Source organism: Taudactylus pleione, unplaced genomic scaffold (assembly GCF_031769625.1).
Source record: "Taudactylus pleione unplaced genomic scaffold, aTauple2 ptg000471l, whole genome shotgun sequence".
NCBI classification, from domain to species: Eukaryota; Metazoa; Chordata; class Amphibia; order Anura; family Myobatrachidae; genus Taudactylus; species Taudactylus pleione.
Window position 1 is genome coordinate 4,746,597 of NW_028284873.1, and position 16,786 is coordinate 4,763,382.

At 46.0% G+C, this 16,786-nt stretch overlaps 1 protein-coding gene across 1 annotated transcript in view; it reads right to left on the reverse strand.

Annotated features, from left to right (window-relative positions):
• The window catches only part of MYO1F (myosin IF), a 312,887-nt gene that overhangs the window by 72,188 nt on the left and 223,913 nt on the right, over window positions 1-16,786 (reverse strand). The window contains exons 17-19 of the mRNA XM_088448915.1: window positions 12,167-12,273; window positions 11,967-12,065; window positions 10,799-10,943 (exon numbers count right to left, since the gene is read on the reverse strand). Coding sequence (XP_088305041.1) covers window positions 10,799-10,943; window positions 11,967-12,065; window positions 12,167-12,273 — 351 coding nt within the window. The remainder of the gene's footprint in view (window positions 1-10,798; window positions 10,944-11,966; window positions 12,066-12,166; window positions 12,274-16,786) is intronic.

Below are 16,786 nucleotides of genomic sequence, written 5' to 3' on the forward strand. Positions count from 1 at the left end.
CCCCCCTTAGGGGTGCCTAACCCTACCTCCGCACCCATCGCGACCATCACCTGGCCGCTTGAAAAGCTGTGGGTGGTCACCCACAGCTATGTGAGCGGCCAGGAGGCCAGCTCCAAAAAAAAAAAAAACGCCCTGATTCAGAGCGTCCGGCTCTGAATCAGGGCCTATATCCCAGTATATTGGATATAGCCAGTATGATTCCATAAAAAGGATAACAGTGCATCTAGTTCAATCTGATCATAGAACAAATAGATAATTAAAACATACTAATTTTAAAAGCTCTGGCAAAACGTGTGCTGTACCTTCTCCTCTGTGCGCATAAAGGACCATATGCTGCACCATGAACACCACAGAAATCATTCTCGAGCACTTTATTTCTCACTCGCTGCACTCTCATCAGGTTGTTTACTTGCTTTATCACCCTGCTCTGCACATTGCATCAGATGGTAATTAGCCTGTTGAACCCTGACATCAGATACAGCAATTCTCTTCTTTCTACTGTGCTATTGTCTGAAAACTCTCATTACCCATTCACTGCGGGATGTAGTCAGCAAGCCGATGGTCTAAATACTGACCGCTGGCTTCCCGACTCTCTAATCCCAGCGTGGTACTAATGACAGGCGTCGAAAACTGTCACTAACTATACGCCGGAAGACCGACGTCTGGCATACCGAACGAAGGTAAGCCGGGCGCGGACATCTGCGGGGGGGGGGGGGGGGGTTAGGTTTTAGGGCTCCCGGGGGGACTTAGCGTTAGGCAACCCCCGGGAGGGTTAGGTTTAGGCTAGGTGAAGGGAGGGTTAGGGTTAGGCACCCACGGGGGGAGGTTAGGGCTAGGCACCCCCCCCCCCGGGAGACTTAGGTTTAGGCTGCTGGGAAGGAGGGGTTAGGTTTAGGCCCTTAGGGGGGTTTAGGGCTAGGCACTTGGGGGGAGGTTAGGGTTAGGCACCCCTAAGGGAGAGTTAGGGTTAGGGTGTAGAATTAGGTTAGCGATACTTACCTTAGGATGATCGGGATTTTCACCCTTGCCGGGCTGCTGCTGTCGGGATATGAACCGCCGACCGCATGCATGAGCCGTATTCATGAGCAGTGAACATCCTTCACTGCTCATGCATACAGGGGAAATAACATTTTCAGCTGTATTAGAGCACAGGCCCTTGTTAAAATATTTGAGTATCTATCTTTATGGTTCGTGTTGCATATTTTACTCTAAATGTCTTCTCTCTTTCATTTTAATGCATTACACTAGGAGACTTCAGCATCATCACTGACATCCTCACTGACCAAGCTTCCACCAAGCTTCTTGCCCTCTCCTCCTCTTTTGGCCTTTCTCAATGGACCACCTTCCCCACCCACTGCCTCGGCCACAACATTGACTTTGTCTTCATCCATCTCTGCACTCTCTCTGACTTCTCCAACTTTCCCTTTCCACTTTCTGACGACCATCTCCCGTCCCTCTGTCACAAGCCACAGTCACACCATGGTTGATGGAGATGCCCTCAGGCCGGTTGCTGGGAGACGAAGATGCCATGCTATCAGCTTGTAGTCCTCCCATCTGGCTGACATCATCTCTGCTGAAACAGGATTGGTGTGTCTACCTTCTTCTACCTTGTTGGTGCATAGCTCAGGTGCCGGTGATAGCGTTCTACGTGTTTCTAGTTAGCTGTGAGTCTCCTGTGTCCAGTCGAGCATCCAGTGTCTACGTCTGCTTAGTTTTAATTCCTGCCGTTTGTGTCATTGAGATGGCATGGTCCGCATTCCAGTCTCCTGCCATTTGTGTCATCTGGACGGCACGGTCCGCATGTTTCCCACCTGCCTTCTGTGTCATCTAGGCGGCACGGGCTGCACATCAGCATCCTGTTAATAGCTATCCAGTGAGTTTCTGCTTGTGTCAACCCGGTGGCACAAGCCACACCACTGCCCCGAGTGTACACAACCTGTGTACTGCCACTTTTGTCAACCTGGTGACACAAGCCGCACTTCTGCACCTCATATACGCAAATTAGTGTACTGCCACTTGTGTCAACCTGGTGGCACAAGTCGCACTTCTGCACCTCGTGTACGAAAATCAGTGTACTACCACTTGTGTCAACATGGCGGCACAAGCCGCAGTACTGCACTCCAAGTACGCAAACTGGTGTACGGTTGCATGTCAACCCGGTGCCACAAGCCTCACTTCTGCACATCTTGTTACACAGCCCAGGGGCTGCTTCTCGTCAAGGCTTACCAGTAGAGATGAGCGGTTCAGATCTGTGGAATCCGAACCGCTCTGAACATTGGGGATCAGAGTCCACCTGAACGCTGTTCGTGTGTTCCCTGCCTGACTCGGATCCCCGTTCGAGGCACAGCCGCAGCCTCCTGATGTCGGATTCTCGCGAGAGTATCCGACGTCAGGGCTCCTCTAGTGTAGGGCAGACCGTTGTGATAGCGGTCTACCCTACACAGATCAAACACACAGCCGCCAGCGGCAGCTGTGTGTTTGTAATAGCAGCCAATGAGAGTCACACAGACTCTCATTGGCTGCTGCACGGAGGGAGCCGGTTGGAGCTCACCCATGAGCTCCGTCTTCCGGCTCCCTCCGCGCGTTATACAGCAGCAGAGCGGGACGGACGGCAGCATGAGCGAGGATTCAGGTAAGTTTTTCTTTTTTATGTGTGTGTGTGTGTGTGTAAGGGGGCATTACTGGGGGCCTGCTAATGGGGGGCATACTACTACTACTACTGGGGGCCTGCTAAGGGGGGTCATACTACTACTGGGGGCCTGCTAATGGGGTCACTACTACTACTGGGGGCCTGCTAAGGGGGGGCACTACTACTACTGGGGGCCTGCTAAGGGGGGGCACTACTACTACTGGGGGCCTGCTAAGGGGGGGCACTACTACTACTGGGGGCCTGCTAAGGGGGGGCACTACTACTATTGGGGGCCTGCTAAGGGGGGGCACTACTACTATTGGGGGCCTGCTAAGGGCTGGCACTACTACTACTGGGGGCCTGCTAAGGGAGGGCATACTACTACTGGGGGCCTGCTAAGGGGGGGCACTACTACTGGGGGCCTGCTAAGGGGGGGGCATACTACGACTGGGGGCCTGCTAATGGGGGGCATACCACTACTGGGGGCATGTTAATGGGGGCATGTTAATGGGGGCACTACTACTGGGGCACTACTACTGGGGGCACTGCTACTGGGGGGCATACTACTGGGAGCCTGCTAATGGGGACACTACTACCTTGGGCCTGCTACTGGGGGGCATGTTAATGGGGGGCATACTACAACTGGGGGCACTGCATAGGGTGCCCTACTACTAAGGGGACTGCATAAGGGGCACCACTACTGGGGCCATTGTGTAAGGGACACCACTGCTGGGGGCATTGTATAAGTGGTATAGTATAGTGGCACTGTATAGTGGCACTACTACTGTGGGCATTGTATAAGGGGCATTAATACTGTGGGCTTTGTGTTTAAGAGTCACTACTGTGGGCATTGTGTAAAAGGGTCACTACTGTGGGTACTGTGTAAAAGGGTCACTACTGTGGGCATTGTGTAAAGGGGCACTACTGTGTGTCGTAACATAAATAGGAGACACTACTTTATGGTGTAATGTGAATCAGGGGCACTATGTGATGGTATGTGAATAAGATTGTGCACTGTGACTCCTTGGGCCGTAGCCCACTATGTAAACAAGTACTGTGATTCTGCTGGCCGTACCCCACTGGGTGGGTGCACTACTTTTCATTTCTGCCACTGCTGTGTGGCAATGTTTCATAGATATGCTTTAAATTGTGGTGTTTGTGCCGCTGCACCGCTGCTTTGTCGCTTAGTAACCAGTCAGCTCACTGCAACCTTTGGCCACTAATGTTGAAAACAATATTATAAGCTGTGAGGTAGTCTAAATTGACTATAAATGTCTGGAAATTAATGTTATTGAGGTTAATGATACTCTAAGAAGAAAAAAAGGACCAATTTAAGTGATTTTAGCTTTTTTTGTCAATTTTTGTAAAAAAAATCCAAATCCAAAGCCAGTCACCACAGTTTGGCAAAACTAAATCCAAAGCCACGATGAATTAGAACCAAATCCAAATACAAATCCGGCAACAATGGTCCGGCGCACATCCCTACTTACCAGCCCTCAAGGCTGCTACATGGCCAAGGCCGCATCTTGTTACACAGCCCAGAGGCTGCTTCTTGCCAAGGCTTACCAGCCCTCAAGGCTGCCACACAGCCAAGGCCGCATCTTGTTACACAGCCCAGAGGCTGCTTCTTGCCAAGGCTTACCAGCCCTCAAGACTGCTACATGGCCAAGGCCACATCTTGTTATACAGCCTAGAGGCTGCTTCTTGCCAAGGCTTACCAGCCCTCAAAGCCGCTGCACGGCCAAAGGTTACATCTTGTACACAGCCCAGAGGCTGCTTCTCGCCATGGCTTACCAGCCCTCAAGGCTGCTACACCTCACCAGCCCTCAAGGCAATAACAGTCGCCACTAGCCAAGTGTTCCAGAGGCTGTAGCAGGACTATCTTATTACCAATCTACAAGGGGTACCTCCATCCTATCTCCTTTCTCAATCCTCCGCTCTGCACTAATCGGAGTCGATTCCCTCCAGGATCGTTACACCTTCACTCTCTCCTCTTCTCCTGCACCCCTCCTCATACCAAAATCTACCATCAGAATATGCAATCTTGATGCTCTTGACCTGGCTATTCTCTCCTCTTTGCTTGATACTCTTCTCATCTCTCTATCCACCCTTGCTTGCCCTAATTAAATGACCTCCTTCTACAAGCTCGCCCTCTTGTCTGTCCTCGACTCTGTTGCCCCCAACTCTCCTGTCCCACTTCGCTGCTCCAGTTCCTTCAAAAATGCTCACACACTGCTGAACGCCACTAAAGGAATTGTCACTCCTAAGCTGACTTTCTCCACTTCAAGTTCATCCTCTCTTCCTACAGCCCTGCCCTCTCCCTTGCCAAGCAATCTTTCTTCAAGTCTCTCATCTCTAGCCACCAACCCTTGTGCTGCTTCTGCCCCACCACAGGAGATGAAGTCCATTCCCTTATTTTATCCTCTCCCCCCTCTAATTGTTCCCTGGATCCCATCCCCTCTCACCTTCTTTGTTCTCTCTCCCCCACTCCCTCTTCCCACCATGCTCACCTCTTCAATCTATCCTTTTCCAATGGCATCTTCCCCTCCCCCTTCAAAATCACTCTTGTCTCACCCATTCTAAAAAATAACAACCTTTACCCCTCCTCACGCTTGGGACTACTGTGTCCATCCAGGGGCATGTACATGTATTGTGATGCTATAGGTCATACCGCAGTGTAATATTCATACACATACTGTGACGCTGTAGGTCATACCACAGTGTAATATTAAAACAAGTATTGTGACGCTGTCGGCTGCACCGCAGTATGATATTCATACAAGTATTGTGAGACTATATGTCAAACTGCAGTGTAATATTCATAAAAGTAATGTGACGCTGTAGCTCATACCCCAGTGCATTCACATAAGTGGTGTGACTCTGCAGTGTCATTTGTGAACAAAGTTTAATAAAAGTTAAAGTAAAAAAAATAAATACATTTTGGACAAATTGTGGTGTGTGCTGTACCCCAATTTGTTCATTTTTGTTGATATGGAAAATGATCAGTTGAGAGTAGAGCTGGAACCACATACTAGTGCTGTGGCTGCCGCCACCAGTCATGATGATACTAGTCCATCAACGTCATCTACTAAAGCCAATGCCCAAGGGCATACAGGGCTTAAGTCAGGGCATCTAAAATCAAAGAACCAATATTTTACAGTGGTAAAGAAAAAAACATCAAAGGGAAAGTTAGCTGCAGAAAGACAGAAAATTGGCAATATGCAAATTCACCACACGAAGTGGCAAGGAAAGGCTATGGTCTTGGCTTTTATTTATGACAAGTGGTTCTGCCTCTTATAATAACATGAGCCCTTCTTCCTGTAGAAGTATCAAAAAAATAAAAATCTTTAAAGCACAGGAACCAACTGTGTGCTCAGAACTGTCACAAATCCCTTAGGAGGGTCTAAGTGTGTTCATGGGTGCCATGTGTGAGCCTGACCTTTCCAATACTGTACTCCTTCCACCATTTGTGCACCCTCTGCAAATGTGGGGATGAGCAGCACAATTCAACATGCTGACATAGAAATTTAGGATGCTGTTGTGGAAGTGTACCAGGATGAGGTGGAATTTGTGTAGCTGATGCTGGGCCTAATAAGGATGTTGATGATGTTTATTATGAGGTTGTTGTTGATGAGGATGGTGGTTGTGTAAAACAGGCACCAGTGGAAACAGTTGTTGCCCATGATAAGAAAAAGCCCAATGTCATGCCTATACATTAGACAAAAAAATTATCCTCTTATGTGTGGAATTATTTCTACCCAAATCTGGACAACAATTGTCAAGCCATCTGTAGCATTTGCAAAGCCACAGTAAGGAGAGGTAGGGACCATCTAGGATCCTCCTCCCTGTTACATGATTTTCAGCAAGTACAGACAGTCCAGCATCAGTTTGCTCCCTTCCCTCAACTAGATCCCAGCACCTGCAATCTCCACCGCCAACACCTTCATCATCAATATCTTCACTAATGATCGGATGTAGTTCTGCATACAGGATAAGGCTAGGTGACTCTTCCCTTATCCAGAATTCCTCAAAAGTATCATTGAGCACTAGGCCTGCTGCTGCTGCTGGAGGTGGATATTCATCCCAGAAAGGGACCAAGAAGAATACTACTACTAGTAGTAGTTTAAAAAAACAATTGACTGTTAAACAATCCTTTGATAGAGGAAGCAAGTATGACAGCTGTCACCCAGTTGCACAGCGGATCACTGACGCCAAGATGGCTGTGCTAGTATTAGATTGTGAAATAATACAAATTGAGGATGATAGTGTGGAGGAAGTGCAAAAGGAGGATGATGGGGATATTTTTTGTCCTATCTTATGCTAACGAGGATGTTGATGATGAGGATGTTGTTTTTGAAAATCAACCACCAGTGGCAGCAGTTCTTGCTCGTGATAAAAAAGAAAGCTATTGTTATGCCTGGGCATAACATCAGAAAAGCCACATCTTGGGTATGGAATTATTTTAACCCAAATCCTGACAATAGTTGTGAAGGCATCTGCACCATTTGTGAAGTCAAAGTTAGTATAGGTAGGGACGTTAGCCATCTGATACGTCATTTGCTGAGAGTTCATGCAATTTATTTGACAAAATTATAATAATTTGTAAATTAATAACAAGCAGTCCAGTATCAGCTACTAGCAGTTTGGACCAGCACATGCAATCTCCACTGCATAATACCCTCATCCATAACCTCCTCATTAATAATTGGATGCAGTCCTTTGTTTTGTGGGGGCCCAAACAAACCAATCACTTCAGTAACAAAAGTGTCAGTCCTTGTCGCTAAAGTGCTTGGTTTATTAAACTGTGCATGTCCTTTATAATATTCAACATAAAAGTGGATGGGAGGGCCCAAGGAAAATTTCATCTTTGCATTTTGCACAATTTGGGGCATTGCCTACAGACATTATTATAGTTTATTAAACTGCCATCCTGTCTGCCACTGCTGTGTGGCAATGTTTCAGAAATGTCCTATATTTTTTTAAACTGCCGTGCGGTTATGCCGCATTTACTTTAGCCAGGCATCTCGCTGCAGCCTTTGGCCTACACTGGTTAAAAGTAATGAAAATATTGTGAGCTGTGAGGTGGTTAAAAATGCATGGAAATGCCTGAAAATGATTGTTATTAAGGTTAATAATACTGTAGGAACAAAAACAGGCCCAAACTATGTGATCCGAACCCACCTGAACATAGAGAACATGCGTTCGGTTCCCCCGCCGGGCCCCAGATCTCAAACCGAGGCAAAACCTCAGAGACGAAATCTCGTGGCTCGCAAGCTTTCGTCTCTGCTTTATAAGGAGGAGCCCACGTCGGCGCCATTTCACTCCGGCTGTGGAGTTGAACAGGGAGGATGGGTAGTGTACGGCTGGTGCTGTCTGCTGTGTCCATCTGGGCTTGTGCTGTCTGCTGTGTCCTTCTGGGCTGGTGGTGCCTACTGTGTCCATCTGGGCTGGTGCCACCTGCTGTGTTCATCTGGGCTGGTGCTGCCTGCTATGTCCATCTGGGCTGGTGCTGCCTACTGTGTCCATCTGGGCTGGTGCTGCCTGCTGTGTCCATCTGGGCTGGTGCTACCTACTGTGTCCATCTGGGCTGGTGCTACCTACTGTGTCCATCTGGGCTTGTGCTGTCTGCTGTGTCCATCTGGGCAGGTGCTGTCTGCTGTGTTCATCTGGGCAGGTGCTGTCTGCTGTGTCCATCTGGGCTGCTGTGCTGTGTCCATCTGGGCTGGTAGCGTGCTGCCTGTGTCATCAATCGCTGCTGCCTCGGTCAAGGGTGCTCCGGGCCCCAAGTTGTGGGCAAAAAAAATCTATATAATAAAAAGTGTATTGTTTTTCCGTGTGTGCCATAGCCGCATTTATTCAGACAGCAACCTAGTGCTGCCTGTGTCATCAATCGCTGCTGCCTCGGTCAGGGGTGCTTCGGGCCCCAAGTTGTGGGCAAAAAAAAAAATCTATATAATAAAAAGTGTATTGTTTTTCCGTGTGTGCGTAAGCCACATTTATTCAGATAGCAACCTAGTGCTGCCTGTTTCGTCAATCGCTGCTGCCTCGGTCACGTGTGCTTCGAGCCCCAAGCTGTGGACAAAAAAAAAAAAATCTATATAATAAAAAGTGTATTTTTTTTTGTGAGTGCTTGTGCGTTAGCCGCACTTATTCAGACAGCAACCTAGTGCTGCCTGTGTCGTCAATCACTGCTGCCTCGGTCAAGGACGCTCTGGGCCCCAAGTTGTGGGAAAAAAAAAAAAAAATCTATATAATAAAAAGTGTATTTTTTTTGTGTGTGCGTTAGCCGCACTTATTCAGACAGCAACCTAGTGCTGCCTGTGTCGTCAATCGCTGCTGCCTCGGTCAGGGGTGCTTCGGGCCCCAAGTTGTGGGCAAAAAAAATCTATATAATAAAAAGTGTATTGTTTTTCCTTGTGTGCGTAAGCCACATTTATTCAGACAGCAACCTAGTGCTGCCTGTGTCGTCAATCACTGCTGCCTCGGTCAAGGACGCTCTGGGCCCCAAGTTGTGGGGAAAAAAAAAATGTATATAATAAAAAGTGTATTTTTTTTTGTGTGTGCGTTAGCCGCACTTATTCAGACAGCAACCTGTGTCGTCAATCATTGCTGCCTCGTCAGAGGTGCTCCGGGGCCCAAGTTGTGGGCAAAAAAAATAATTCTATATAATAAAAAGTGTTTTTTTTGTCCGTGTGCGTTAGCTGCACTTTTTCAGACAGCAACCTAGTGCTGCCTGTGTCGTCAATCATTGCTGCCTCGGTCAGAGGTGCTCCGTGCCCCAAGTTGTGGGCAAAAAAAAATCTATATAATAAAAAGTGTATTTTTTTTGGCGTGTGCATTAGCTGCACTTATTCAAACAGCAACCTAGTGCTCCCTCGCATCCTACGTCATCTCCACTATTTATTTGATTAATCGAGTACATTGAAAGGCGTCTGAACTGCTCGCAGTGCTTGTGGTAGGATTTTCCTACCGCAATCATGCGAGCAGTTCAGACTAAGAGACAACCAAGTGACGTGGTCGATGACGCTGCTTTGTTAATTATGCACACCCTTAAAACGCCCGTTTTGACCATTTGGCACGCCTGCGTTCGGATCTCCACACCCCGTTTTCAAGCACCTTCCCCTGTTACCACCCACAAACGCCTCAGTCTGTCACTCAAATTAGCAGGCACTCGCTATTTGGCGAGTGCTCGATTTCCGATCGCACTGACTGGTTGGCGCATGCGCATTACGACCCATACGCATGCGCAATTGTGCGAATATCGCTCAGAGCGAACGAGCAGCCGCTTACGAGCGGCTCTGAATCAGGCCCTCAGCATCTACTGTATGCCCCTTTCATTTTTTAAAAATGGCCACATGTTCGTGCCGCCCACTGCTGTCGCTTAGTTTAGTCAGCCAGCTAGCTGGATGCAACATTTTGGCCCTAGGCCTAACCTAGATGAAAAAATCAATAGTGTGAGCTGTGAGATGGTCAAAATTGACTGCAAATGACTGGGAATAAATGTTATTAAGATTAATAATACTGTAGGAACAAAAACAGGCCCAAATTATGTGGTTTTACCTGTTTTTATAATTTTTTTTAAAAAGATCCAAAACCAAAACACGCAAGGGTGGTTTTGCAAAACCAGATCTAGATCCAAAACACGAAGGAGATACAGATCCAAAACCGAAAACAAAACCAAAACACGGGGGTCGGCGCACATCCCTAATTATTTCATACATGTACTTGTGAAATACAGTTTATTTATTTTATATATGTTTTATAAATTGCTATTGCCTATTTCATTTTTTAATGTAACATGATATACTGTATAATTAGTATGTTTTAATTATCTCTTTATTAGAGTATGCCACTCATGTTAGAGTACTTTTCTGTTCCCTTGTCTGCATATTATATTTGCACTTGGGTGCACCTCTATCTGAGCATATTTGAGTGGTGGCTACTGTTTTGTCTGTTTTGGATCAAATATCATCCTTAATTTTGTATATACCAACTATCTCCTGTGAGATAATCCTATTTCCGTTCCCTTATCACCTGATTTATTCTAGCAATCTTATTATAGCTGAGAGACATTAAAATGCAAAACCCATAATACTGTTTTATGCAAACAACACAGTGTCCTTCTCACCACAGACTGACACAGTGATGGAGGGTATATTTAATACATACCGATTCTGGATTCTTCACAAACACCTTGGATTTTCCCATTTGGTACTGATCAGCATCCATATTTACTGATCTCAAGAGATGCTGTACTCCTTGCCGCTCATCCCCTCTCCATTTAGGCCAAGTTTCCTGTGTGAGGATGGCATATCTGACAACATAGAAAAAAATATATATAATATAAAAAGTAGTAGCCTCTATATTATATTATTACTGTTAATAGGTGTAGTGTTCCCGCTAGGCTGTTTTAGTAAGAAGCAGGGCTGGCCGCCCCGTAACGCCGATTACGCTCGTGCATAGAGCACCAGCTAGCAGAGGGCGCTGTGATTAGCCACCGCCGGGCCACAATTCAGTCCCCAGCGCTTACCAAAAATATTAGGCTCGGGTCAGCCCTGGTAAGATGCCACGCCCTGCCCAATTTAAAAAAACTGTAAAATGCGCCTTACCCTTATGGCGGTACCCTCTTGAAACAGCCTCCCCGGTGTGCCGGTTGCCATCTCCCCCCCCCCCGTGGGACCAGGGGCATTTTAAGAGAGGAGGGGGCCGTGTGCACTCCTCATGCGGGGCCACCTCCTCTCTCCCTGGTGGCTGGCAACCGACCGACGTGGCTGGCCAGCCACCGGAGCATTAGTATACTCCGGGCACTAGAGTGTGCCCGGAGTCTACTGAGCATGCGCAGAACACCGGAAAATGGCAGCGGCGGCCATTTTTCCGGTGTTCTGAGCAGCAGTGACACCCGACGCGAGACCTCAGACAGGTAAGTTTAAAAAAAATATGGGTGCGGTGTGTGCGGTGCGGGGTCCCCCTGGACCCGGGGGCCCATGTGCCCCGCACATGACTGCACCCATTATAGATAAGCCACTGCGTGGGCCACAGTGTCCCGCGGCTGGGAAAAGTGACTGTAAAACAGTCACCATCGGGTGAATAGATGCTGCTCATGCGCACTGCTTATTTTCACTCTGCAGGGTGAGCTTTGGGGCTGCCCAGCATCTCCATGAGTGCTGGGCACGCCCCTACAGTGACGAAAAGAGGACATGTCTTAAGGACACGCCAGCTTTTTGAGTGACCATGCCCCTTATTTGGGCACACATGTGCCTTTGATGCATGCAATAGTGCCCGTTTTCACGACAGGCTTCCTGCACTTGACTACTTGAATGTGACTTGTGTTTCCTACCTTTGTAAGAATTTATTGAACACCCTTCGATAGGCAAAGCCAGCCCGACGTACACGGATGTTCTCCTTCAGGCCCAGATACTCCACTTGATGTTTGACTCTGGAATGCATAGAGGATTGATACTAACATTTCAAATGAAATTATTTTCCAATTAGAAGAAACAGACATCAGTGCCTCCCCAAACCTTGTTCTTTCCTGACCTGCTCTCTTCCCAGTCTTTAGACCTTTTTGTCTCATTTGGTTTGATACAACGGATGTAATGAGGTGTGCACTTCATCAGAGTATTTACAAGGTCATTTGCTTGTTTCTATAACAGAGAAAGAGACCATAGCATTGTGATACCCAATTCAGAAAAAAAAAATATATATACTGTATATAACATTTTAATAACACTCAAGACCAATTTCAGTGTGCTAGTACTTTTTATTACGTTATTTGCAGTGATGGTTTATAGTGAATGCAGACGGAGAATGATTATGATAATAATATGATAATTAGCATCCCATGATGGTTCAACAGCTGTCTCTCCTGTGGGATAATCATGGTGCTTTTTTGTGGTGGTACTCAAGAGCATACAGTAAGGCTAGTGCGTCACTAGTGGGGGGTGCAGAGCGCACCGGGTGTTACCATCCAATGGGGTGACACCAATATGTGGGCTCCTCCTCAGTGACCGGGAGCCGCACTGTGATGTTAATGTGCAGCGCTCGGCTCCCGGTCACTGAGGAGGAGCTGGCAGTGCGGGCAGAGTCTTTGGGGGCACCACTGAATAAGGGCATCTTTTTTGTGGTCTGATATTAAATTCTTACAAAAAGTTAAAGAAACAAGAAGAAATCAATTAAATAATTTCAGAATGCTACAAAAAAGTGGTACCCCATAATACATTTTTTAAGAAAATATAAATAAAATATAACTAAATGTATTAAATTACCAGGGCAATATTAATGTAAATTGTGCACCCTTATGAAAACATTTGCATGTGACCTTATTATATAAATAAGAATAAGTAAAAAAAAAGATAGTGGTACCACCCAAGAAATTGTCTCAGAAAATATAAATAAAGGTTGCAACTTGCTTTTAAGACCCCCGGCAACAGAGGCTAATTAGTAGCATTTTAAAATGGTGGTTTTCTGGGGGTTTATTGCTGAATTATCCTCTATTGCATGTGGCGGTTTGCAACTCAATAGAAAATCACCATACAACTGCAGTTTTGACTAAATCAGAAGCTGGTACATTCTCTCCATTAAGTGTCTCTTAATTATTTAACCGCTTTGCTGCTAAGGATGACATGGAGTCATCATTAGTGAAGCAGGGGTTGAAGTAAGAGAACTTACCATAAATTCCCCCCATATAGTTGTCACTCAAACATGGGAAGTGGCGTGGCTTGTCATTATCATCACGCCAGGGACTTGATTGTAGGGGAGATGTATCAAACCTTTGAGAGAGATAATGTGGAGATGTTGCCCATAGAAACCAATCAGCCTTTAACTGTCGTTTCATAGACTGTGCTAGATAAATGTTAGAAGCTGGTTTGCTGCTATGTTCAACTTCTGCACTTTATCGCTCTCAAAGATTTGATTCATAATTAGTCCCCACCCTTTTAAGACAATCCATGAAATAGGGGAGAGATCATTAGAAGTGGTTTATCTCCCCCCTCCTGACACCCACAGACTCAGGGTTGCCCTCATTTGAAAGAGGGAATACATTGAGTAGTTATTTTCTGAGGATCACATGGGGTCACCAGAGAACACTCCTGCACTACAGAAATAAACATGAAGTCCAGTGCAGGGATGGGAGAAGATCTCGTCCATTCTGGCTTCAATTAACTCAGGAGATCTCCTATTTGAAAGTCCCCTCTGTCGCATGTTGTGGGCACCTACTCATTCAAGGATACCTTTGTTTGAAAGAGGGTAGTAATTTCTGTAAATTAATGTGCCCTTATAGTCAGGGCTATTTTTCTGGAAAAATACGTTCAGGAACTATGGGTGGAGCTATAGAAAAACAATATATATATATATATATATATATATATGATATATGATATATGTTTATGATATATATAGTAGTTAGAAAAGAAGGTGCTCTAAAAGGCCTGTAAAATAAAATTTATCTAATGAAACATAAATTTTGGCCCAGGATATTATGTCATAGTTAATGAGAGGTTCAGGAACTGAAGGCCTGATTCAGACCCACTCGCTAGGAAGCGTTCGCGCGCAGGCTGCCGGTGTTTGCATTCTGCGCATGCGTATGCAGCGCAGTGCACGAACCAGAAGAGTTTGCTCGCCGCGCATGAGTGACAGCAGAATCCGTTTGTGGGTGGTGACAGGGGCTGGGCACTAGAAACAGGGGAGTGGAGGTCCGAACACAGGCGTGCCCGAGCATCTTAACGCCGTTTCAGAGGCATACATAATTAAGAGGCAGCATCATAGTACACGTCACTTGGCTGAATTTTACACTGAAGTGCTCGCAGTGCTTGTGGTAGGGTGTCGAAGCCGGTTGATTGGCTGAGACCAAATCTTTATTTTAATATCTGACTACGCCATTTTGCATCGTCAGCACGATACCATTGTGTACGACGCTATACTTGGTTATTAGCATCGTGACTCTGTTTTTGCTACTGCATATTGTTGGAATCAAAACGTATACGCACTTTAGATAATACATATAAAATATACAAAACGCACAACGCACATTTGCGCTGTACATCAAAGCCTACAGATAAGCACAAAATACATATACGCACAACGCATACTAGCGAAAGTACACAATATTTTCACACTCACACATGCACGCACTTATAAAAAGGTTGCCTCACAATTAAGCTTAAAATTAGAGGTTTTATTAGCAAATGCTTATGTTGTGAAATGTAATGTATATGATATTTAAGGTACAGAAACATAGTAGACATGTCATGTTTGGTACCATTCTAAATCCCTGATTATTCGCAGATCTCCGGTTCTATCGGCAAGGAGATCGCATCATGCGTCCGCAAGTTATGAATTATTGGGAATTAGTGGTTAGAGTGTATACCTCTGTATGTAGTGTCTTTAGCTAGTTTAAACCAGTTCTTCAGCGGGAAAACCACACAAAGCAACTTCTGAGGAACTGGGACATACCCCTAGTGACACTGACCTATGACCTGCATCGTACCAGAATGTCCAGGAGCAAGAACCAATAGAAATCTGTCAACTAGTTTCTTTGTTAGAGCTGAACTCTGTAAGGTATATAACCTGCCTGCTGATTCTAGTGTACAGCCATTCTTCTTAGATGACCACAGGCTCCTGGATTGACGACTGTATACTGGGACGAGTGCGCAAGCGTATGTATAGGCTTGTACCTTTTATGTAATTGTCTTTTGCGCTAATTGTGTTAGATCAAAGCGTGTAACTTTCTTTTATTGAACAATATACATTTTTGTGCTTTGGAACCACAATTGGATTGGAAAGCAATTATTTCTTTAGCGACTTTACGCAAAAGAGCAACAATTGGGTATAGCGAGTAAGGGGTATCAATAAGGGTATGGTCAACCACAAGTGCTGCGTATGGGTCCGATGGTACCGATGGTTGCATACACTTCCTGGAGATGACGTGTACAAGTGGGCTTATGCCTTGCTGTGCGATCGACTGTCTTGCTGGGTGTGTGCCGAATCTGCATGCGCTGGGTGCATGTGAACGCATCTAGCGAGTGGGTCTGAATCGAGCCCTGAGTTCCTGCTGAAACATAGCACTGCTTATAGTAGTTATAGTAGGTGATCACCAGACAATAAAACCCTATGTTAACATAAAGAGGTAAGAAGTACAGAGATGGAGGATTCTAATGCTCAGATGTTCCCCCATACTGGCATTAATTAGGGATGTGCGCCGGACCATTTTTGCCGGATTTGGTTCTAATTCGTCGTCCGGCTTCGGATTTGGATTTGCCAAACTGCGGTGACTGGCTTTGGATTTGGATTTAGGTTTTGATTTTGTTTACAAAAATTGACAAAAAAAGCTAAAATCACAAAAATTGGTCCTTTTTTTCTTCTTAGAGTATCATTATCCTCAATAACATTAATTTCCAGTCTTTTATAGTCAATTTAGACCACCTCACAGCTTATAACATTGTTTTCAACATTATTGGCCAAAGGTTGCAGTGAGCTGACTGGTTACTAAGCGACAAAGCAGCGGCACAGACACCACAATTTAAAGCACATCTATGACACATTGCCACACAGCAGTGGCAGAAATGAAAAGTAGTGCACCCACCCAGTGGGGTAAGGCCAGCAGAATCACAGTACTTGTTTACATAGTGGGCTACGGCCCAAGGAGTCACAGTGCACAATTTTATTCACATTCCATCACATAGTGCCCCTGATTCACATTACACCATAAAGTAGTGTCTCTTATTTATGTTACGACACACAGTAGTGCCCCTTTTACACAATGCCCACAGTAGTGACCCTTATACACAAAGCCCAGAGTAGTAATGCCCCTTATACAATGCCCACAGTAGTAGAGCCACTTATACAATTCCCCCAGCAGTGGTGTCCCTTATACAATGGCCCCAGTAGTGGTGCCCCTTATGCAGTCCCCTTAGTAGTAGGGCCCCCTATGCAGTGCCCCCAGTAGTAGTATGCCCCCCATTAGCATGCCCCAGTAGTATGCCCCCCAGTAGCAGTGCCCCCATTAGCAGGCCCTCAGTAGTAGTGCCCCCATTAGCATGCCCCAAGTAGTATGCCCCTCAGTAGTATGCCCCCCAGTAGTATGCCCTCCAGTACTAGTGCCCCCATTAACATGCCCCCAGTAGTAGTGCCCCCATTAACATGCCCCCAGTAGTGGTATGC